The sequence below is a fragment of the Vespula vulgaris genome, chromosome 2 (genome assembly GCF_905475345.1).
Source record: "Vespula vulgaris chromosome 2, iyVesVulg1.1, whole genome shotgun sequence".
Taxonomy (NCBI): Eukaryota; Metazoa; Arthropoda; class Insecta; order Hymenoptera; family Vespidae; genus Vespula; species Vespula vulgaris.
The window spans coordinates 8,764,662-8,788,512 of NC_066587.1; the positions used below are offsets into that span (position 1 = coordinate 8,764,662).

At 39.5% G+C, this 23,851-nt stretch overlaps 1 protein-coding gene across 1 annotated transcript; it reads right to left on the reverse strand.

Annotated features, from left to right (window-relative positions):
- On the reverse strand, nucleotides 1-22,728 carry LOC127072984 (dynein beta chain, ciliary). Its single transcript, XM_051013916.1, has 34 exons — nucleotides 22,640-22,728; nucleotides 20,920-21,215; nucleotides 16,234-16,476; nucleotides 15,925-16,157; nucleotides 15,547-15,812; nucleotides 15,068-15,474; nucleotides 14,586-15,013; nucleotides 14,271-14,512; nucleotides 13,940-14,207; nucleotides 12,996-13,857; nucleotides 12,555-12,909; nucleotides 12,210-12,481; nucleotides 11,749-12,129; nucleotides 11,508-11,656; nucleotides 10,607-10,852; nucleotides 9,999-10,530; nucleotides 9,353-9,917; nucleotides 6,875-9,268; nucleotides 6,435-6,796; nucleotides 5,888-6,364; nucleotides 5,551-5,815; nucleotides 5,133-5,482; nucleotides 4,813-5,075; nucleotides 4,455-4,751; nucleotides 4,216-4,385; nucleotides 3,839-4,142; nucleotides 3,307-3,776; nucleotides 2,675-3,229; nucleotides 2,307-2,607; nucleotides 1,649-2,232; nucleotides 1,438-1,565; nucleotides 1,155-1,369; nucleotides 738-1,094; nucleotides 1-641 (listed from the first exon to the last, which is right to left on the reverse strand). Exons 2-34 carry the CDS (start codon nucleotides 21,146-21,148, stop codon nucleotides 198-200), a joined length of 13,614 nt encoding a protein of 4,537 aa, XP_050869873.1. The 5' UTR covers nucleotides 21,149-21,215; nucleotides 22,640-22,728; the 3' UTR covers nucleotides 1-197.
- Nucleotides 22,729-23,851: the final 1,123 nt, after the last annotated feature.

Sequence of the window (23,851 nt, forward strand, 5' to 3'; positions counted from 1 at the left end):
CTTCGATTAGGCTAAGTGACGAGACGAGATTAAAGTCTCCGTCTCTTTCCTCGGGAGTGTTCTTCGAAACACAAAAGCTTTCATGTACTCGTTTCTTTTGTGAACGAGTATATATTTTCTATGGATATATTTTACGGGCACATCATTTTATTATACTTGTTCAGGTACAATCGTTATTTTACAAGTGAAGAAAGAATTTAAGTTTGAAGCAAGAGTGCAACGCCAGCCAAAGTCCATTTAGCAGGCTTGTCCTTGGTCTTAAGATTGAAAGTCCAAACGTAAGTAGGCCCTCGTGTACGAGTTTTGTAAACTGGACACTCGTACATGTTTCTCAAATCTTGCTTATCTTGTGTAATAGCTCGTACGTTTATAACCGGCATCATAGGAAACAATTCTTTCGACTTGGAATCGATTATGATCCCAGTCTGGACATCCCACCTAGCCCCTTCCATAAAAATTCCATGGACGTATGCACCGTCTCTCGGCGCTGACGTAAATTCCTCTTTGTTCTTCTTCGTCACGTCGCAGTGAAGGCACATTTTGTCTAACGGTAATTCCTGCCTCCTGGCCGTTGATTGCATGATCGCTGTCAATAATGATTGAGGATTGAAGAAACCCGCGAGCCAGACTGAGGCTGGTAACTAAACAAGAATTACAAGGTTCTTCGTAAATTGCTCGGAAGTATTATTCAATAGCGATAACATTCAAAGAAAAAAGCATGTTATATTTTCTCTTACAACAAAGTCGGTAGACCAGCTTTCCAATTCTCTCAACCTCAATAATAAGTCGACGAACCAACTCGTAAGACCCAACAAAGAAGGATAGGCTCTCATCGTCCAAACGGGTGGAACTTGATCGAGAAACAAAGCGTTCTCCAGATCCTCCATGTCTGATGTAATCGTCAGTTCACCCTTCAATCCTAAATCCAGCTCACGTAGCGACCGTTTGATCTCGCTCGTCAAATAATTCATCCTCTCGCACTCCTGGAAGGCGACTATCACGTAAGGTGTACGCTCTTCGACCTTTCCCATTATTTCGGACATGTTGAACTCTTCCGGTAATTTCTCCATTATTTCGTCCAACATTTGTTTCACCTGTTAAACCATCATTCGATTAATTAGAGTATTCAAATAAACTACAAATTATCGATGTACCTTGTCTTCTCTGGTTACTGTCTGTCCTCCAGAACTACCGGCATCTCTAGGCTGCATTTCGAATACAGTTTTAAATAAATTTTCAGCCGTCATCGTTAGAAAACCTATCTCAGCGTTTGGATGTAACCCATACAAGTATGGAGATTCCGGAGGTATAACTTCGTCTATGTAAGCATGATAGCCAGCTAAATCTGTGTTGGGTGGTGCTGGAAAACCTTTAAAAGAAATAAATTTGTTGAATTGAAATCAGTAGATTTCGTTTAATAAGAAAGAAGCATTTTACCTGGCGCTAATTGTAATTCTCCGTCGACTAAATCTGCTTGTAGGAATTCTTCGAGATAAGAAACGCAGAGTCTCCTATCCCAGTCGTCCGTTATGTGTCCACCGTACATGATTTCACCAAAGAGATACCTTTAAGTACGAAATAAATTCTCTATAAAATGGATTTTTTTCGACGGACTTTATTTTGAGAATTGTTTTTATGAAGTACCAACCTTAGATCCTCCCAAGGTACCTTCGGACTTGCTTCCAAATAATTATAGAGCACGCTAACGCTAATATTCAAGTCACCAACGTTGAAAGGGTAGATCTTGTTCCATCCTTGAGGGCCAAACTTTCGTCGTTCAGCTACTACAGCGTGAAAGTAACAGAGAGAGAACAAAATAGCTTTGAATTCTGCTTCCTTGGTGCACATTTCTAGGGTCTCTTGGGTGAAATTATCCAAGGCTTTGTGTAGATTCGCCTGCATGCCAGTCGGTGGCTCGTTCGTGATTTTGATAGACGATTCTAGGATACCCTGAGGGATTATATGGCCGGAAGGCGAACCTGCTGGTTCGGCGCTCATAAAAACTCTATAATCTTCATGAGAGCCATCAGCGGTTGTTTCTAATTTTTTTTCTAACAAAGGTAACCACTTCTTAACGAGATGTATATTCTGTAGTATCACCCAATGGCCATTCTTAGCTGCTATGTCCATGGCTTGTTCAGCTACAGTCTCTTGTCCTTGACCAAGAGAAACGTTGTGGAAATTTTGATTGTCCGACGTGAACTTTAATCGTTGACCGAGGTCTTCTACATCCTGAAATAACATGAGAGAAGATAAATAAGGTTGGTAGACACTTATTTGGGGACATGTTGAAAAAATTACTTTACTTTGAGAGGATTGACGCCAGGTGAGAGGATAAAAAATATAGGAGTACTAGGACTAGCCTCTTCGAAAGATTTCACAAACTCCACTGTCCTCCCTTCGGTATATCTTGGACCGAGTTTCTCCTCGATAAAAGCGGTAATAGCGTAAGTCATTCGATCAGGCCGAAGAGCTCTCAACATACACAGCCTTTGTATCGCTGTTTTATTTTTCCACTCCTGTGGAAATTTCTCTCGCTCTGGGCACTCACACTCAACGAATTTTTTCCAACGCTTCGTCGAACCCTCTATGTCTCTATCCAAGTTACTGTAACGAGATTTTATTTAAAAATATTTTGTTCTATTCCATTATTTAGTCTTGCTTTTTCGCTCACCGAAATTCTTCTCTAGTAGCGAGACTTCTAATTCCACCCCAACTGGTATTGGTGAGAAAATCAACGGGAGATGTAACGTGAGGAGTTATGGGAAATCTTAAAAGGAAGTCGAGCTCGCCAGGAGTAACTTCATTACGAGCTAAGAGAATTTGAAAGGCCATTTGACAAGTAAAAATCAATTTATCGCATTCGAAGAGTCCCCTTGTGGTATACATGAAAACTGAGTAGGTTATACAGTCTATGAGATTTTGAACTCTACCGTTAACGTTGGCCGCAGGCTCGGCTTTCGAAATAGCATTTTGAAATACTACGCTGAAAGCCTTCAGCGAGAATTGGTAGATTGGATTTATAGTGTTCAAATCATTTAAAATGAAATACAGCAAGGAAGCTCTGGCTGCGGCTGGTCGATAAAGTTCACGAGCAGCATCGATTTCTCGACTTGTTCCACGAGCTTCGGTGACCCTAGACTCTATTTCTGCCGCTGTCTTCTTCGTGGTTTCTAAATTTTCAACCAATGACGTGTCCTCGAGAACATTGCTACCAGCTGATGACAATCTACGATAATATATTGCGATTATAGCCAAATCAACGGATAAAAAGTTATGAAATTTTAGGATGTAATCATAAATTACCTTGAGAGAAGAGAATCTTCCAAACTGTTCAGTGTAATTTTAAAATCATTTTGCTGTCTCGTTAGCTCCGCTTTAAGTTCCTCTAGATCGGGTCTTTCAGCTTTCACGACTTCTGCAAGCAGCTGATCTTCAAGGCCATCTCTCGTCACGGTGAAATTGATTAATGTCGTCTGAGCTTGCATCTCTGGTTTATAATGAGGATTGGCCAGTTTTGTATGAAGTATCAGTCGGAAGTTAGAATTGTATTCCACTTCTTTATCGCCTATCTTAATGGCCCGACCTTTTTTTATCAGATTTCGTCCTAACAACGTGTCCAACACGGGATCAACGCTTTCACCAATGTTTTCGAGGAGTACTGTGGAACCAGCGGCCAAAGAATGCTCGATTACTTCGAGATAACCTCGCTGACCTAATCTAATAATTCGTAACTCCTCGCCGTATTTTTCTTTGATCCATTTGATCCCTTGAAGCTGCGTTAATAACAAACATATTAATTATTACTTGTTAGTTCGATGGATAATTATTGGATTACCTGTGGATCTATCATTAGTGGCCAACGATCCGAGCTAATTAGAATGGTAGCATTTTCTGTTGACATTCTGTCGTTTGGTAAGCCCTCGTTATTCCATTTTGCGATTTGCGTGTCGTCTGTCAATAATGATAGAGGATCCAGTCCTTCGGTAATTGGTACGGAAGGTTCCAAGTTTCGTAAAAATGGTAACCACTGCTTATTCAACAAATCTTGACGGAATTGTTTCGTAAAGCAACCAACATATGATATAAATGCTGTTACCAAAAGAACATCTCCCGGTAGAGTGGATGCCTGCTGCATGAAACTAATATTTTTTAACACTTATAATTATCCTTATTTTCTTTCCTTTACGTTTGATGTTTATTACTTTTTTTTACCTTGCTACAGATTCAGCCCAACGAACGTTCTCAGATGCCAAGCCACCGACTAGCCTGTTTGCAAGTGCAATCGTTGCATTAGTTGCATCTGCTTCCTGTTGACATTTCAATTTTTCAGACGTCGCTTGTTCAAAGTCTGCGGTTAATTTGGCTAACTGTTCTTCCAAAGACTATTGGAAAAGAAAAAATGAGATCCTTGAAAAGTCAAAGCCACTTTGTCTGATAATCAGAGCACTCACAGAAACTTTTCGTTTAATGACTGACAATTTGTCTTGCGCAGCAGCCAACTCAGCGTTCGCTTGGGCGAGTGCCTTCCTCTTAGGTTCAACATCACAAAAAACTTCGTAAAACTTGATGATATTGATCACCCAAGCGCACAACCCAGCAGCAGCGGCAGATTTCGATCTCACGAATTCCGGCTCGAATTCCGAGTCCTTTAGATACGGTTGTATTGCCTTTATAACTTCCGGATGGATGTTTTCCTTATCATAATTGATCAAAGCATCGAGAAAAGTATCGACTTTCGCCATGACGATCTAGGAACGTACAAAAAAAGTTAACGTCGGAAAATGTTCAAATAATTTTATAGGGCGATACCTTCGCTGCTTTCCAGCTTCTATCTTTCGGAACTTTTCCATTTGGTGCGAGCAAAACCATTACAGCCGCTGTCACGTTTGTCACGGCACCAGGTGGCGAACCGAACGACTTCAATTCGGTGAGGTTCGCTTTATTTAATGTATTCAAAGCTTCTTGGGCTGCCAATAAGGCAGGCTCGGCTTTCATTAAATCCACCTCGCAATCCTTTTGCTTCTTCGATACTTCCTCGGCTATTATAGCCACTTTGGATTCTTCCTCGTCGGCTGAAAAATTTATTGATATTTTTATATGTCCTGTTTCTATTTCGTTAAAATAATTACCTAGCGCTTTTTCCGTTTGAACCTTCTCCGTTTCAACTCCGACAATGGTAATCAGAGCATCAGCAGCTTCGTTTTTTTGTTGTAACTCCATTTCTTGTACGGCCAACTTCTCTTTCAAGCCATCTACTTGCACTGCCGTCGATCTAAGCTTATCCAGACCATTTTCTAATCTCACGACGCTTGCACGAAGCTCGTTAGATTTGGTTTTTAAAAGTCTCGTATAGAGACTGATCTGTTCCAAGAAAGATTTAGGAGTCGTGTAATTATAACGACGTTCGCTAGCTAAATAGTGTCGACTAGCTGTATTGACACTCGTGTGAGCGTGGGCCATAAATTTTGCAACCGATTCCCTATATAAAACGTAATTTCGCATGTATGAAAATATTACGACCTTGCTGTTTAGTAAAAGATAATTAACCTGTAACTCTCTGAGAGTTCATTAAGTTCTTGCAGAAATCTTTTCGAAACTGACATCAAAGCTTCTTGAGGCCATTCGTGAAACCAATTGATCGCTGTACAATTTACTATAGCCGGAAATTTTCGAGATCTGACTCTCAATGTGGATCCAACCGGTGAAAAGCATAAAACAATTCTCAATTGACGTCGTACGCGATCGATAAAGAATTTCCAACAATTCTCGCGAGTATCGAGCATGCCGGCTCCCTTGACTTCATTTCGCACGCCTGTGATTCAACAAAATCATCAACTTTAAGCGTCAACTTTGTCTATTGCAACTTACCAATATAAAAATATACCTGCTATTATATTTTCTATTTCGTCTTCAGCGAAAAGATCGGGAACTTCACCAGACGCGAGCATATCGTTAATCAGTACAAGAAATTGCTCGTTTGGTACTTGAGCATCGGTCATGAGGAAGACAATACCAAGATTTTTTAATCCCGACTTCAAATATAGCGATGCGAGTTCCAATTTAAGATCGATGATGCCGTAACCCTTCTTCAATTGAATCTGGAAGACTTCCAGTGAGCTTATGAAGGCAGCCAAACGGGAAAGGCTCTGTTTGCCAGAACCACCGACGCCAACCAGCAGTGCGCTTCCTCTTGGCGATTCCAATATCCTGTTTATGCGGCAAACATTCATCATGGCATCTTCGAAGAGTACTAAATTCATAGCAGCTACAAGATCGTTGTAACTGATCATAGCTTCGGATAGTAATCGATGCAACGTAGCCCAATCTTTTATTGGCATATATTTTGGTTCACCAACTCCTCCTAAAGTATATTTTATTGCACGATCAAAATTATTCGAATTATCTCTAGTTACTTTAATAGCAAAGAAAACCTGCGAAATGACAATAAATATTTGGCTTCTCCAGAATCGAACCCTCGTCGACTTCTTCCACATTCTTTTTCAGAATATCCAATTGCAATTTCGAAAAAGTTTCTATATCTTTTTCATCTACCAATTTATCTCCGTAAACTCGGTGAGTCTCATGCATCCAAAGTCTTATTAAATCGATCGACGATTGCAAGCACTCGTTACCGCTGAACAACAAACCTTGGAAACAGTTGGAAAGATCGCGGAGATTAAAAACATAATGAAACTTGACGGCTGTTGGTAGGAACATCTGTGCGCAACGATGATGCAGTTGAATCGAGGCTTGAACGATATTGGAACAGAGTTCGGTGACGCAAAGTGGAAATCTAGAAATAATGATAAATAAGAACAAAATACTGCGCATTTATAAGGATTTACATAAAAAGTATTCTCTTATCAGTCACCTATGTTCCACGTTTGCAAGATGCTGTGACAATATCGAGGCATAAATCGTTGTCAGAGATTCGGTATTAGGAAAACTAACAGCAAAAACAACAAAGTGTCTTTGCAATCTCGGATTGATCGTGAAAGATCCCGCCGTAGGATTCATGCAACTCACATATTGACAATTATGTATGTCTTTCAGTGTTAGTTTCGTTCTGTCATACCAATGACCGTAATCTAAATGCTGACGAATTAACGTGTGAGGTTGGACGGTACCGTAAGTATCAACTTCCGGCATATTCATATCATCGATGAAGTAAACCAAGTTTTTGTTTCCTGGTGGACCGTAATTCCTACCTGCCTTCTTCTCCAAGGACTTTTCCAGGATTTTTTGTAACATTTCCGATGTCGTGTAAAAATTGAATGGCACGTTCGAAATCGCATAATTCTCTGATAGCTGTAAGAGTTTATCGGAAATCAAAACGGTTTTTCCACAACCTGCAGAACCAACTAACATTACAGGATGTTTTTCGGGCATTAGTAAATCGAGAAAATATTTTATTCTTATAGATTCGGACGTATAAACTAAAACGGCTTGTAAAGGCATTTCTGAATCTAGCTCGAACTTCGGAAGACGTTCGGTCCACAAAACGAAGTCTTTTGTCTCCGAATCGATGTAGTAATCAAAAACAGTGCCTTGCGATGGGAACCTAATCTGTTTGAACTCGTTCACCCACCATTTGGTGAATTCTATTCGATAATCGATAGTCTGGTCTTGAAACATGGCCGAACCAAATGCCCAAACAGCTGCGAATACAAAGTAAAGCTCGTAATGATCTTTCAGAAAATCAGTTGCCGTTAATTCTGGTTTTAGAAGACAGTTGAGTAAATGGCATAACATTTCTACGTGGGCCATATCAGCTATAGGTGTAATCTTTTTAAATCTGCTCCGTAAAGTTTCCAAACACGTAGGAATATATTTGTCAAAGAGCATCACTAAATTGGATTTTTCAACGGGATTGCTTCTCTTCTCGACCCAGCTAGTAACATATGGATTCCAGCCTAAATCTTGCGGATTTATATATAAGATCCCAGCTCGTGATACAGTGGCAGGAGTAGCCGTTTTAAGATTCGATATCTCGAAGAGCAGTCTCATAGCTGGCGTCAACGCTATTCTCTCGTTGCTTGCTAAAGTAAGAACCTTGTTATCGTCCATAACAGTGTTCAAAGATTCGATCCACATTGGATCGATATCACCGTCCAACAAAATCCACTTGGGATTATCGCCTCCCAAATTAGCTTGTTCTCGCATGATCACAGAAAAGAGACCATCTTTCCATTCGCGAGTGGCCGGATTGATAATTCCGAATAATTCGTCGTTGGTCACAGCTTTTGGATTCAAGTCATTATATATTGGCTTTCTCTTAATATTCTGATACGTTCTAAACAAGGTCTTCCATACTTGAGTCTTCCCAGATCCAGCAGAGCCTACTATAAATACGGAATGTCTTACTTCGAGTAATTCTTCTAACTGTACAACCTTCAGAATAAAACCATCCTCTGGTTGTAACGAGACATCGGTAGCAGCCTGTTTAACCATTTTCTCAAACTCGACGTCTCGTTTTCTGGGTACGTCCAAGGCTGGAAAAAGATCCGCAATCAAGCCCATAAAGACAGGTAGATCGTCCGAGACTACTTTAGGAATATTGAAGTCTCTCAGAGCTCTCATGAGAACTTCTTCTTCGGGTCTACCAGGATCACCTCTTTTTAAGCTTCCTGCCACTACGAGAACAGACTTTATCGCCCTCAGACCCCAGTCGTAATGGTCTTGTTTCGATAACAATTCCTTGCACAATGTATAGAGTGTGATAAATTTTCTCGCGAGTACCCTTGCCTCCTGAAATCCCTCTGCTACCAGCATAATTTCGCAAATTAGTTCGAAATCGGGCACGACCATGGCGCAAGGTCGAAAAAGAGCCTTCAAATTCTCCGGTAATTCTGTACGACCAGCGTAACCAGGATTCATTGTTATGAATACTCCTACAGTCGGTTCCAATCCAATTATCTCACCCATGAAATTGAATTTTTCCTTTTTATTCTTGATGGCGTCCTGGATCGATTTCACTTGTACAGCGACGACCGAGAGTACCTCGACTGTGATTCGATTGAACTCGTCGAAGCAACCCCAAGCACCCGTTTGCGCCAGTCCCTTGTATATGTTTCCACAGGATTTGTAATCCATTTGTTCGGAACAATTGAAGACGTAGACCATAATTCCAAGAGCTCTACCAAGATCCTTCGTTGTTTCTGTTTTACCCGTACCAGCTGGACCAGCTGGTCCACCACCCATGATCAAGTGTAACGATTGCGTTAAAGTTATATAGCATCTATCGGTCAGTGGCGTAATGACTAATCTAAATGATCGATAAAAAAAATAATTTCATAATAATCGAAGATTACGACAAAAATTTCTGGATATATCTTATCTCGTATCTTACCGAGGAGTATTTCCTAGATACTCGTGAGAATATTTAAACTGGGCGTCGCAAATATTGGCAAAGCAATCCTTCTCTTTCTCATCCCAACGATGCCGCAATTGACTTTGCCACTGAAAGGCTTGAGCAGTTTCTACTTTCGACTGAACCAACTTTGTTACGACGTCCCTGGAGTGCACGTCTATCGTGCAAATCGTCATCACTTTTTGTCTCTCTTGTTTTGTAAGTTCTCCGATTAATAACGTTATCAGAGTACTTAACTGAGAGATCTGCTTCTTTAAGTAATCCTTTATTGCGTTATCGTAACCTTCCTCCAATCGAGCAAAGGCTAAATTAACTTCAGTTGTCCACCAGATCTGTGTACCACAGAGAGAAACTTGAGCTGGGTAATCGAAAAGCCATTGCTCTCGCGGTTTTTCTTCGTAAGCAATAACGGCTTCACTGAAATAATGCCGAATCGAAACCCTCATGGTAAGTTGAAGTCGATTCAGCCAAACCTCGACCGGTCCATCGCAAATCATCTCGCAATTACAAAATTCCACATACTCTCCGTCCTTCGCGAACATTCCTTTAAAAGCGGATATACTAATTTATCTCTCACTTACGTTGGACTATATGTTCAATTGAAAATCATATTCTCTAGATTCACCTGAAACACGCTTAGTCGTCTCCTCGTTCGAATAGTCGAATTTCAATCGAGCCATCGAATCAAACAACTTCGTCAAGTGTTTCGCTACGATTTCCGGCTGATTTCCATTGGACAATATGTCCAATAAATCGCTCGAAGATACAAAGTAAAATCGAGGAAAGGCTAAACGTTTTGCTTCCAAATACTCAGCCAAAGCTTTCTCACATAAGATAAGCTCCTTTTGGAGTATATCCAAAGCAGCTACCAAACCATCTTTATTTGTTGCCTCGATCACGTTCGGTGTCTTCGCCATTTCTGTCGTCATCTCTTTGAATTCCTTATCTATTTTATTGAATCTCTCAGCATCTATAGGCAATTGACGACGAATGTCCTCGGAGGACATGAAAATACTTTCTAAATGCATCCAAGTTCGTTGAACTTCGAACCAAACGGTGGTTACCTGATCGGCGATGCTTAACTTTTTTTGCCAAGCTGAAACCTCTTCCAAGAAATGCGCGATGAACTTAGATGTGATCAGATTTTGTAATTGAACCTGAAAAAAATTTCTTGAGATTCGATAAAGTCTCTTTTAGACTGATGTTCTTAAACAAAAGTTAAGTGACGCGTGCCTGATTTTCTTCCAAAGTTTCGATTAGCTCTTCGCTCGCTCTGATCAAAGTTGCACCCGTTCTAACGTGAATCTCTTTCTCAAATTCCATTTTCGACCATGTGACGTTCAATTCTCGCATATACTTCTCCATCGACATTTCTTTCACTGCTTTATCCACAATATTCTTCACTTCTTCTTCGCATTCGTGAAGATTCAGTTCAAGTAAATCGGCTAACTTTGTCGATTCATCCATTACGAACCGTACCTACACAGTGGAATCTTGTCTAGCCTCAGTTCAGAACAAAATCTATCTTTTATATTTCCACTTCAGGAGAGAAAGGATCAAGACTTATTGAGTGCATTTCAACAGCAATGAAATCATAGGAACGTGTTCCATGAATGGAGTCTCATGAAAAAGTATAATGAATTTATTCAGAAAATATACAATGATACTTTACAATGATCGTTATGATTATGATTATTTTAATAAATGGTTAAATTAATTTCGAGAGATGCAGCGATTTATAAAGACATATATTAAAAATTAATTAAGCCATCAAAGTGCCTTAAAATAGTTTGAAAAAATAATGATATGTCTGATATTATGATATTAAAGCATAGTTTGAAAAATGATTTCATACAATAATTAAAAAATATATTATACAGTGCACTTTATATACAGTGAACTTACGGTCATCTCTGGAGTCATGTAGCCCAATTTCTGCAACATCGATAGCGTATATACAGCAGTGCAACTAATTCTAATATACATTAATGCAACGTACGCGATTAAAAGTTTGCTAGTATCGGTATAAAAAAATATCATGAATTTCTTAAAATGTAGACAATTTTTTAATAATGATCTCTTAGTTGTACTTATCCTAGAAATTAAATTTTTATCAGGCACGTAACACCAATACCTTCGTACTATTCATCAATTGATTCCAATGTCTTTCCCGAATCGCTGGATTTTGAAGTTCTCCAACCGCTCGTAATGACGTTAACATATTTTTCACAGTTGCTTCGAGCAATGTGTAAGTATCCCATTGACGCATTTCTTTGTCTAAAGCTAATTAAGTAAAAAATATCATTAATTTCATTTTAATTCTTAATAAAAAAAACCGTACATAGATTCCAAGTATTAATCGTCAACTTACTGACCTCGAATTTCTTTGGCAAATTTTTTACACTCGATGTCCATATTTTCCACATCGATTTTTCTCCAAGGAGTAGTTTTCCATCCGTCTATACTACTCAATACGATATTTACGTAATCCCACAATTGCTTAAGCATCTTCAATTCCTTTCTACATTGTTTCAATTGCTTAAATTCCGGCACACTCACCTCGAACAACGAGGCTGACTCTTGTATATCTTTCATTTGACATTCCAACATGTGAATTTCCTTATGAGCTTCGTCCAGCAATTCGTACGGATTTTGACAGTCAAATTTGAAAAAATCATAACGTTTGAATGCCTCGCGATAAAGCATTATCGTGGTATCAAATGCAGAAATGCGACCACGGATTCTGGAAACCTCGCCTATGCACGAGATTTCGTTGAAAAAATGTTTGCAATCAGGAAAAGAAAGATCTAAGAAAGTTAGCAAAAGTTTTACGAACTCGCTTGTAAGGGGGCAACCTGTTGTTTCACCATGAGGGCCAATTTTTTCGTGTTGGCCCATTGTTCTGGGAGTTCTTGAAGTAATACATTCACTTCCTCGGGAATGTCTTGATCGTAAAACTTGAGTAACTCGACGGTTTCCTCCAGGGGTTGGAACATTTCGTCCGTCGTAGGTTGTCTCTCTTTAACTTGCATCAAATATCCCATAATACTGACAAGTCCTAGATAATCTCCAGGTTGTACTTGCTGCAATAATCCTTCGTCCGCTCGTCTAGATAGATATTAAGTACTATTAAGTTCATATTTTAGTAATAAAGACGTACACCATGTTATTTTATTAATACCTTATAAACGCTCCAAGATCTGATAGACTACTAGTAACACGATCAACCATATGTGTCTTGAACATACTTGACCATTTACAAACAATGTTTAGGACTGACTGTCTGAAGGGTCGTAGGTCTACTCTGAACCAACCGCAAAACACTCTCGACAGATCCATTTCCTCGATCTCGAGATAAAGACCCTCGTAGAGATCGATTTGTTCACGGAATTGCTCCTTCTTCGGCGCAGACCGCACTGGACCCTTGGGATCCTGAGCAGCTACCATCTCCATTTCCTCTATCGTTAACTGTCGACTGTATTCGAGAAACTGTTGCATCACCACATCCCTATCTTCGAGCCAAAGATAAGCGTATCCTGATTTCAGACGATCAAAATTTATTTTCAGTAAAAGTTAATGATCATCGTTTGATAATTATTTCTGCAAGTTGTAATCACGATACCTTCAAAAGTTCCACAAAAGTCGGTCGCCTCATCTATCGCGGTAGCCAAGCTTTCTAAAATTTCATTCTTCATTCCCTTGACATCGGAATCGTTTTCCAATTCCTCCGCATATCCAATATAGTCGGCCTTCAGTCGTGGAATCAGCGTGGCCATACCAATGATATCGTTCAATAACCCAGCAGTAAGTTGTTCGAGACCATCAGGATCGTCGGGTTCCAACGAAGGCACATAATAAAGATCGGGTTCTCTCAGTTCTAATTTAGCTTCTAGAAGTGGTTCGTTTTGAACGCTTGAATCCATATTGTCTGCCAGGTAACCAAGAGTACAACCAACGGCTTTGCGAAGTGACTCTATTACAATATCGTCTACGTATTTTACGTACTCCTTCCAAGCGTTCTTCTCAACATCGTTGATTTGAAACAGTTTCTTGTTTTCCTCCAACAACGAATGTATTTGCTCAGCAGCCTTTTTCACATCAGTGTAACGTTTCGACACTCTTTCCTGTCTTTCGTCTAAACAAAGCAACGTATCCTTGCGACAATCCTTTCTCTCGAAAAGAGGCATTTTTGTCCAAGGCTCCAAAATTAATTTAATTCTATCTATATTCGTTTGAGAAGCTCTCACACGTTTCCAAAGTCCGTTTACAAGCTCTTCTAATTTCACAATGTATTCTGAAAGTCCATCCGATCGCCAACAAAACTCGGACTCACCTTGGAATATCATAGAATCGATTTCCGCTAGTTCTGATTCGATCAAATCATGCTCGACGCTTCTCGTCGATCTACGAGTGTCATTATAAGAGTCGATGGTCGCGGTAAGTAATGTACGGAATTTTCTAAAGGTCTCCGCTTTCTCGGACACCTGATACATTATTTATTAAATAGGTGTATATTACAATGTATAGATTTTATCGTGATTATCAATTATGATGAAAAATATGTACCTCTAAGGCTTCCTGAGGAATGTCCGAACGAGACATATGTTTCAAATAGTTTACTTCCTTCAAAATAGCTAAGAAGTCGGGGTCGAAATTCAATCGTAAAATAGACTGTCGATCCCTGATCATTAAGTTACAACCTAAACCGGTATCTACTGTCCTTGGGACGGCTTCCGCCCACTCCACAAAAAGATTTTCTTCTTTTTCAGAAAAAATATTCATGAGTCTTTCATAACGTTCGATTATAGCGATTCCCTCTTCCGTATTAACGATACTAAAAGTAAAATTATTATCTTCTGCAAAGTTCAATTTAACGATTAAACTCGATTCTACATACGGATTTGGTATAGCTTTGAAATTTTGAATAGGAAGATCGATTCGTTGTCTGAGCATACTGGTGAAGGTTAAAGCAGCGGTCAAAGGAGGAAGATCTGTTAGAGCTCCTTTAGTGCCACGATTGAATAAAGCCTCGACGACGTTCAATTCGATATTAAGAAGTTCCAGAATCCTCGAGTATCGGTTGCTAAATTGTTTACGTATCATCGGCCTATCTAACACCGATCCTGCGATATTGATCAGCTAAAATCGTTTTTTGAATATCAGTTTATAAAAGCTTTAACTATGTAACTATTGCAACGAAATGTTTTCATACTTTGAACACGCTCTCGAGATTACCACAGTCATCGAAAGATTGACACAATATGGCTGCCAGTTTACTGTCCAAATCGGTAATGGATAAATTAAATTTTGTACAGTCTACGGCAAAAGTTTCGTCGTCCGGCTCGAGAACATCGTTAGCTCGTATCGTAAAAGAAACAAAAAGTTGTTGGAATTCCTTGAAAATACCGATGATTCTTGTACTAAGCGATCGACCAAGAATACCACCGATCTCGATTTTCTCGAGCTTGGAAAATTCTATAACGGTATCGAAAAGCCACTCTATATCCGCCAAACGTTTGAGAAACGCGTCGAGACGTATGAAAACGACGCCAGAATTGAAAGACCAAGGTGGTGCCTCAGGCTTCATACCGGGCATGTTTCTTCTTGCCTCGAACTGACGTTTAAATTCTTCCAGAATATCTGAAAGGGCGAAATTTATATCGTATTGGCTTTAAATATCTTGTTGAACCATACCTCGCGATATCTGTACGCGTTGAAGTGCCTCGTCCACGTCACTCTGAAAAATTGACGTAGGATCGAGAAATTTTTGAGCCTCTTGTATCAATAAATTACATATTTGCCGTAACATGATGATCAGTTTCGAGGAACTCTGATAATATTTCGAATGTGCCCACGCTAATCCCAGAGAATGAATCAGAACTGCCATCAAAGGTTTCGTTTCGGAAAAGTCTGTCTCTTCAATAGCCTTGAAACACTTCTCCAATGGCATCAAATACAAGGATATGTCCTTTGCTTCCTCCAAGGAAGCAACGACGTTCTCTGAGAGCGTTCGAAAGCATGGAAAATAAGCACTGTCGGTTTTCTCTAAAATCGTCGCCATTTTCTTTACTCTGTCTTCCTGAAGCTGATCGTAGATATATCTAAAAAAATATTATGCTCTCTTAATTTTGATGATTTTTTCTTTCCTTTTTTGATCTTCACTTCTCTTCCACCTTAAATTCGCCAGTTTAACGGACCAATATTCTAGTTCAACATTCGGCGTTGGTTGTTGACCGTTCTCAAAAGCGGCGCTCGATTCGTGAGTGACAACGTCATTCACCAAATAAGCCCACTTTATCACTACACCCTCGATGGCGCTCTTCAGATACAAATCGACCGCCTGCGGTCCTACCGTCGAGACCAATCTCTCGACCTCCGTCACCTTCTCCAAGCCGGCTGGCATTGGTAGAACTGTCCTGCCATTCACTTGACCTTTCACCTGATCATCTCGAAGAAACGTTGTTTTAATCGTTGATATCGCACGACTTATCACATATCATATCAAATGAAAATCTTCATTATCCATTTAGAAGTACAACGTAAAAGCTTACCTGATACAAAGTGCCTCTAAGAGAGTGTACGTGCCTAGAGATATCCTGAATCGCTACATCCGGTAGATCCTTGTGATTCTTTGGATTACTCAAAAGTGGCGCAAAGACGTTATCGATCAAAGTAGCCAATTGATCAACCACACGATGAGAGAGATCACCGATTATTAATATCGATGAGTAGGCTCCTTTCTCTTTCGGTAATGGTGCTTTAACCGTTTTCACGATATAAAGACCTACGATCGAGAGTTCAATCTAAGGATCCATGAAACCCAATAGATCGTATGTTCTTACTTTTACCGTCTCTCTCACCTTTCATTCTCTGACACGGTATTGGAAAAGAAGTGGATGCTACCAGCTGAACATTCGGTGTCAGTACAACAAAGAGAGCCATTGGTAGTGGATTATCCAGAAAATCGAATACAGCGGTCCTATATTCTTCCGTCAATAATAATTTTCCCCATTTCTCCGGTTTTAATTTAAGAGACTTTTGTACAAATCCACCGATATATTCGAGACGAAAATCCGTTGGTGCGTCCGACGCAGCCATTTCTTCTGTCAAAATGAACAGAGTCCTTCTTTTAATAATTAATATTCATAACTCGTTAGGATTGAATTTTTATAAGTTCCAATAATATTCCGTTAAAGCTTTGCAAGCAGGTCAGGAAACCAGGTACGGACTGAACCTGGTACGGTTGCCACTACTATTGGCAACGATCGTGTCTTTGAAGAAGGCTCGCTCGCTTATTGGTGAGCCTATTGTCACGGAACGCACGAAATGTCCTGAAACGCGGCTGACATTGCACGCGATCCGTCCTCTTTATCCTTTCCTTATTTCTACTCGCGAAGAAGCTTTCGTAGTCGTTACAGAAGAAGACCTCAAGATGAGAAAACTATTCTAGAAAACTTGGACGAAGGTTCCGCTGAATTGATTTGTACGAAATTGTGGAATCGAAAGTAGTGAGTGTACTTTACAAATTTTTTTAATTACTCATTTGAATTATCATCGGCGATAACAAAAAGTATTTCTTCGAAGGTATTTTATAATATTCATTTTTTTTAAATTCATATAGAAAAGAAATTAAACAAAGAATAAAAACATTAAAAAATCTTAAACGACGTTAAATATCGACTGGCCTACATAAATTACCGAAAGGAAATAGGTCAATTCTTTTCATTTTATTATATAGAAAGCAAATCATGATTTAAGAAAACGAAATAATAATATTTTTGTAACTACTCGATATTTCATATTATAATTATTTTTTTCAAGTGCATATTTTTCAATATGTAAGATTTTTAATGTATAAAATACTCCATCGATGTATTCGTACATTTATTATCTTTACATGAATATAAAATAAGCATATAAGATGAATACTTTTCATTTCACTTTAGTCATATTAGAAAAAATATCAGGCAAACGCATTCTCCTTCTTCGATTCTTCCATGTAGAATTATTTCCTATTCGCATATTCCAGCATATCTTGTATCCCTCTGTACGAAACAGAATTCGTTCTTATCAAATCTTTATCGTACATATCGGATTAAAAGACGAACAAAAAACGATAATCAAAAAATAACTGTGATAGTAAAGATGTTGGAACGTCTCTCTCCTCTATAATATCGAAAAAAAAACATTCAGGATAGGTATGGACGGTATCTTTATGAATTATTTTGATTTATTTTCTTTAATTACATACATTCGATTAATCATCGTGAAATACTCTTTATGATTCGATGAAAAAACATACATACGATCTTTCATTCTCTCTTTGCGTCTTATTGCTTTGATTATCCTTCCATTTTTTATAACGACAAAGCAAGCTCACGGATTATCAGTGCTGCACACAAAATTGATAATTCTACATTCTCCTCGATTCTCCTCGATTCCCGATTCCCTTCCCTTTCTACAGTAAAACGCTTTTCGCGCCCTTTTTTGTCGCAACGCGACGTGAAAATTGATGACAGAGAATCTCGTGCGGTTCCATGGCCATTTTACTTTCGACTTTTCCTAGCGACTGAATAATGCGCCCTCCGTGCAACTTCAAAAGTGATTTCTTATTTAGGGAGCTTTTCAGCCCGACGTCATTTTTCACGGACGCCTTCGTCGATCCGACGTCGCGATACCACCGACGCCTTTGAAACGTCTTCCTCCTCCTTTCTTTTTCTTTTTCGCGAGGAGAAAAAATATCCGGCTTCTTCTTAGTCGCGACGAACCGAAACTCAATGTAAAAGAACGTTCATTTGAATAAATTAATTTGCCGCTTGGTTTAGGATCATTATTAATTTTCTTATTATTTATGCATGAAGATCAACCCTAAAAATAAACATCACTTCATAGTTCCTCGGTAATGTTGTTTGCCAATGTCATCTATCAGTAAGAAATTTTGTTAAACCCCTTTGTTCCCGCAATAGACTCGCGCATAACAAAGCACCCTTATTGCCTAAATAAAGGGGCCTAAAAAGTTTGTTATTCCGAAGTTTCTCAATTGTGTTCAAAGATTCTGTTAATTCGATGTCCGTTAATTCGATAGAATACATCAATAGTACAAGCTTACACACTCACAAGCATTATCCAAACCTTCGTTTTTAGTATTCAACTCGTGAATGATTCAAAATTCCTTGGAAGCGCTCGTGAAGCTCGTTCGGCCTCGTCCGATCGGAAAATCCTGATTGACAGAAATAAACCAAGAGCAAATAAGAATCGACGACGGACGGCGTCGTCTATAAATTCGACGCTCCGATCGAATGAGAATATTGAAGCATTCGAAAGATAAAAAGAGATAGAGAGAGAAAAAGAGAAACACATCTGCCGAATACAACGCGACGCACCGAAACTTTTCAGGGAGGCTTAAGAGGGGAAGAGAAAAGCTGTCACTTCGCGAGTACGTACTCGTCACGCTTATACACGCTTCAGGCTGACAAACGACATTATGATAATCCCCAGATGTATGTTGGCTCTTCCAACGTTTCCCCGTTTAGAACGGTCGAGAAAATTCCTTGGTGAGAGTCGTACACAGTCGGAATACGCTAGAATCCTCGAATTTCGCTACGTCTTCCAAATCGCCCAGTTCTACTCAAAGACGAATAAGAAAAAAGGGAAGGTAAAGCACAGATTCGCCGGGCACTTCAGAGTCCGCAATTTCAGAGAATAAATTCGACGAAGCGTGAGATCGAATTGGCTCGTCGCCAGGTACGTTTCCTAACGAACATTTCCCTAATAAAATCAGAACCCTATCTGGAGCGACCTGGACGCGCAAAGGTTCCTTACAATCTTCAGGATTAGGCATCTGTCTAAAAAAGAGAAAGAGAATGAAGATGAACAAAATAGTAAGAGAAAGAGAGAGGACATATGAGACGCTCTAGCGTTTATAATTCAAGACACGCCTTTTGCGGCTAGAGAAACGCAAGAGAGAATTCACGATACGTACCACTCTGTGTTACTAATTTAGGCGCTAAGGGCGTCGCGCTCCGACAACAGAATTTATTATTTTAATTATGCTAGTATTTTCAAGGTACCGCCTTCGTCTTTGTGGACGAAGAACGAGTTAGACTTTTGCCGGAGAAGACATTACTAAATTGCGTGACGATACTTCGGTCCTCGATGCTATTAAACGTTCGCCATTGCGTTTCTGCGGCTTCCCGTTTTATGAGCTTAATTTTCTTGGTTCGTGACATCCAAGTTTACGGTGACTGGTGTACGTACGAACGTTGTACGTGCCTCGTATACAGTGTGTTTTAAATTTTAATCACCATACATTCATTCTTTTGATTCTAAATATAATCATCTCTATTAATTAATCTTGTTATTTCGATTCATTCGTTCGACTTTAAAGATCTTTTTTATTTATTAATTAGCTTTACCATAGCTAAAGCTAAGCGAACCATCAATTCCGATTAATATTTCGATCAAGACTCGATCGTTCGTTATTCCGTGAACGTAAAGACCACCGGAGGGCTTCTTCTGCGCAGTAATTTTTATCCTTCTAATAGAGTTAATCTCCGGACACGATCCCTCTTTCTCTTTCTCTCCCTTTCTCTCTCTCTCTCTCTCTCTCTCTCTCTCTCTCTCTCTCTCTCTCTCTCTCTCTCTCTCTCTCTCTCTCTCTCTGATTCTCCCTCAAGGAAAGAATTTTGTCAAAATCGACCAATCCACGTTCTGCCACGTCGCTAATTTTTTCAGAAGATATACTATCGGCATCAGAAATAAGTTTTGGTAAAGTCCTCTTTCTCTTCTTCCGTATTCGAAAAAGATCAGCATCTACTAACGTCTGTTGTATTCTAAGAAAAGAAAAGATATAAGAAGAAAATAGAGACAACATCTGCTAGCGTCTCTTATTCCTAAGAATAGAAGAGATATAAAGAAGAAAATAGAGAAGGAAAATTCGACGCAAGAAGGTCCTATCCTAGGCTAAAGAAATTTCCTTTTCTCTTGACGTGCGCGCGCGCACACACAAACTGACTTCAACCACTTTCTCTTCTAATGCCCTTGGCGTGTGTCTGGGAAATTCTCCAAGTTAAGCTGCAGCAAGCTCTCCATTTTCGCCCTCTTCAGAAGCTCTCAACAGGTTACCTGGGTTCTCTTCTCTCTCGAAAGTCTATTCTCTATTTCTTTCTCTCTCTCTCACCCCCTTTCTTTTCCCAAAGCAAACTTTCCGTTATCTCTTTCTCTCTCTCTCTCTCTCTCTCTCTCTCTCTCTCTCTCTCTCTCTCTCTCTCTCTCTCTCTCTCTCTCTCTCTCTCTCTCTTTAACCCTACGCTTGCTTGATACGAATAAAGCAAAGAATGGACAGTAAATGACTCCAGTAGATTCACAGCACCCTTCTTTTTCCCCCGTCTAACATTCAGGGATTGCTTTTTTAGCGTCTTCCGCGAAGGTGTTTAACCGTTTTCATTTCTCTTTCATTTTCTCCAATTGTGACAAATATAGGTCAATTCGTTTTGTATGTTGGAGAAATAATTCATTCGTATTGGACGTCCTAATGAAACACTTACCTATCGTGTTTTTTTCATCAACCTCGTTCTCTTCCTTTTCGGCTTCCTCTTGCGAGGACTCGCGAGAATCCATCATCGATTGTAAGAGCTTCTCGAATTCCCCCTTTTTCTCGTCACATGGATGATTCTGCCAAGTTGGCACTGGCTCGCTGCCCTCCTCAGACTTCTCAGCCTCAAACTTCTCCGAATCGAGAACGCTCCTGACGCTACTACCCTCAGAATCCGACATTCTTGCTTCTGCAGCTTGTTTCTCACGAGGGACCTCGAAAATTCGACGACTAGGCGTCTCTTGAATCCTAAGAGGAAAAGAAACAAAGAAATAGGAAAATTGTGACCTTTGAGATTTTCATTGATTTGTCTTGACGTTACTTTCAACGAACAACGTATCAAGAAAAATAGTAAAATCATATAATAATGTAAGCCTACATTTTGTTCATTTATTACTCAGAGATATTAACGGAAACTTAATCTATTTTAATAGAACATAAAAAGATAATTGCGCGTATATTTTAATCAAACACATTATGCATTGTGTATATATATATACACACTCATACATATACATAAATGAAAGGACACCCCCTCGAAGATGGCGCCAATAGTTTCCGCTCTTCCATCTAGCCGATTTTCTGCCACCTGAGACCTTGTGCAATACTCTCGCTTATTGCGAGGAAAGGGAAGGAGAATAGAGAGAGACAAAGAGTGACGTACGACGTAGACGCGAAGGCACGTCCGTCGATAAAGCTATGTAAAGGATGAGAGAAGAGAGAAAGGAGAAACTTCTCTAAAGTGTAGACACGTAAAATGGAGCCATACGCATTCATATCAGCTTACTTTACGAGCGTGGCAGTCCTCGCACTGAAAGTGCCTCGATATTCGGATATTATCCGAGAGCTGTGCACGGCATTCTTTTTTCTTTCTCCGATTTCTCTTTCTTTCTCGATATGCAAGAAGATTTTCGATCTCGCTGACATCGACATATCTTCTTTTATCCTCTCTCTCTCTTTCTCTCTCTCTTCTCTTTCTTTCGTTTCTCCTTTACTTTCTCCTCTTCTCCCTAAGCTCGCTTTGTCTCCAAGTCTTCTTACTGCGATGGCAGGATGGATTTTCGTCATATCGCGACGTTAGAGTGTCGAAAAGAGGGGAATACTCGAAGCTCGTTCGAGTTTTGACGAGGGTAGAAGAGAGAAAGAGAGAGAGAGAGAAAACAGAAATATCCGATCTACTAGGTGGCAAGAATGTCGGTTGGCAGGAAAGGTAAAAAAAGAGAGAAAGAGGAAGAGAGAAGATCCATAAATTCTTAAGAAAAAATAAAGTAAAGACTCTCTCGAGTGCGTCAGCTCTAAGAGTATCCCATCCTATTTTCCTATTCAATTCTCTTTTTTCTTGGACAATGTATAAAAGATAACGAGTTGTCGATGATACAAAAGTTTATGGATTCTACGGGTGTGGTCGAAAGCAAACACTTCCTAGCAACGGCCGTGTTGCTTCGTGATCGCATCTATCTGGACATGTTCCAAACTTTGTTCCCTTGAGCGAGGAAAATTCGAGAAAATTCTTGTTAACGCATATGTTGAATTCGAAGTTGGAAAAAGCTCGCATAAAATCGTACAGATTTTGACTCGTTCGTGTAAACAAAAAATAAGCGATTTGTGAAAAATTGTTAATGTTCTTGAAACTTGTATGTATTTTAAGTTTTGTTCGACGGATTTGTACTTACCGTGTTCCCAGTTTTCTTTTCTTCAAAAACTTCGATATTACCCTATAATGAAGATGCACTCGCTATCGTGCGACTATTCGCGTTGATCTTCGCACCCTGTGAGGTTTGTCATAGATGTGAAAAACGTTGTGGCGCCACTTACTATACTGCCAACAGGTACATCGATGAAATTTCTCATCGAACAGAAAATTTGTAAGTAGAGCATTGTCATAAAGTAAACCTTTGTCATAAATGATCTTATAAAATATAATTAAAGAAATACTATTTGGGAGAAAGATTCGCAACGACTTCAAGATATATATATATATATATATATATATATATATATATATATATATATCGTAAAATATCATAGGAAACGTCTATGCATAATTCATCGCTCTGTTAGAAAGCATACTCTTTGAAAGAGCGGAAAAAAGAAAGAAAGAGAGAAGAAAGTTTTCCGAGCATAGCATGGTGCGACACACTCAAGATTGCGCACAGAGAATTCCTCGATTTCCTCTTATTTCTCTCATTTCTCAATTTTCTTTCCTTCCTTCTTTCATTCCTTCTGCGGAAAGAACGTCGCCGCTGCGACGAATCACGGCCAACCTCTTTCTCTATCCTTCTTACACACCCTCTTCGGCTCTCGATATACGCCGTTACGCCGAGTAATTTCGTCCATGGAATCGCATTATCAGCGAAACATTTCGGGGTCGACTTTATGGTGCTGCCACCGCCGCCGCCTTCAGATACGCCTGGCAATAATTCAACTACAGCCATGCCGGTCCTACGAGGGAAGGCTAATTCTCACCCACTGTTCTCTCGAGGAGATAATAGATCATGGAGATTAAAGGATTCTCGAGATGCCAGCTTTCTCCAACTCCCACGGTACGAAGTATTAAGTACGGACGATTAAAAGCCTTCTTTTTTTTCCCCTCGGCAAAACAAGCGTCCGTTTACATGTCAAACTTTTCAACGGATAACTAATTTAATATATAGGATGTGTCGCTCAAAGCTGAAAATCCATTCAAATCATCTTAAATTTCATTCAACCACGACATTAATTAATTTCATCGTGATCGTGGAAGGTTTATAGTTAGGATTGAGGATCACTAGCACGTTTCTTTCTTTCTCTCTCTCTCTTTTTCCATTTTCTTTCGAGTTGACTCCACTAAAATTTGTACGTATTTCTTCTAATAGTTATACCGATCTGAATCTACCAACCCTTGA

Excerpts from the sequence above, each read along its gene's own strand:
- LOC127072984 (XM_051013916.1), bottom strand. The coding sequence starts at position 21,148 with ATGTCGGATTCTGAGGGTAGTAGCGTCAGGAGCGTTCTCGATTCGGAG. Across the intron at positions 10,853-11,507 it reads AATTGATGAATAGTACGAAG|GTACGGTTCGTAATGGATGA; the intron begins GTATTGGTGTTA and ends TCCACTGTGTAG. Across the intron at positions 9,269-9,352 it reads TATCTAGGAAATACTCCTCG|ATTAGTCATTACGCCACTGA; the intron begins GTAAGATACGAG and ends TCGATCATTTAG.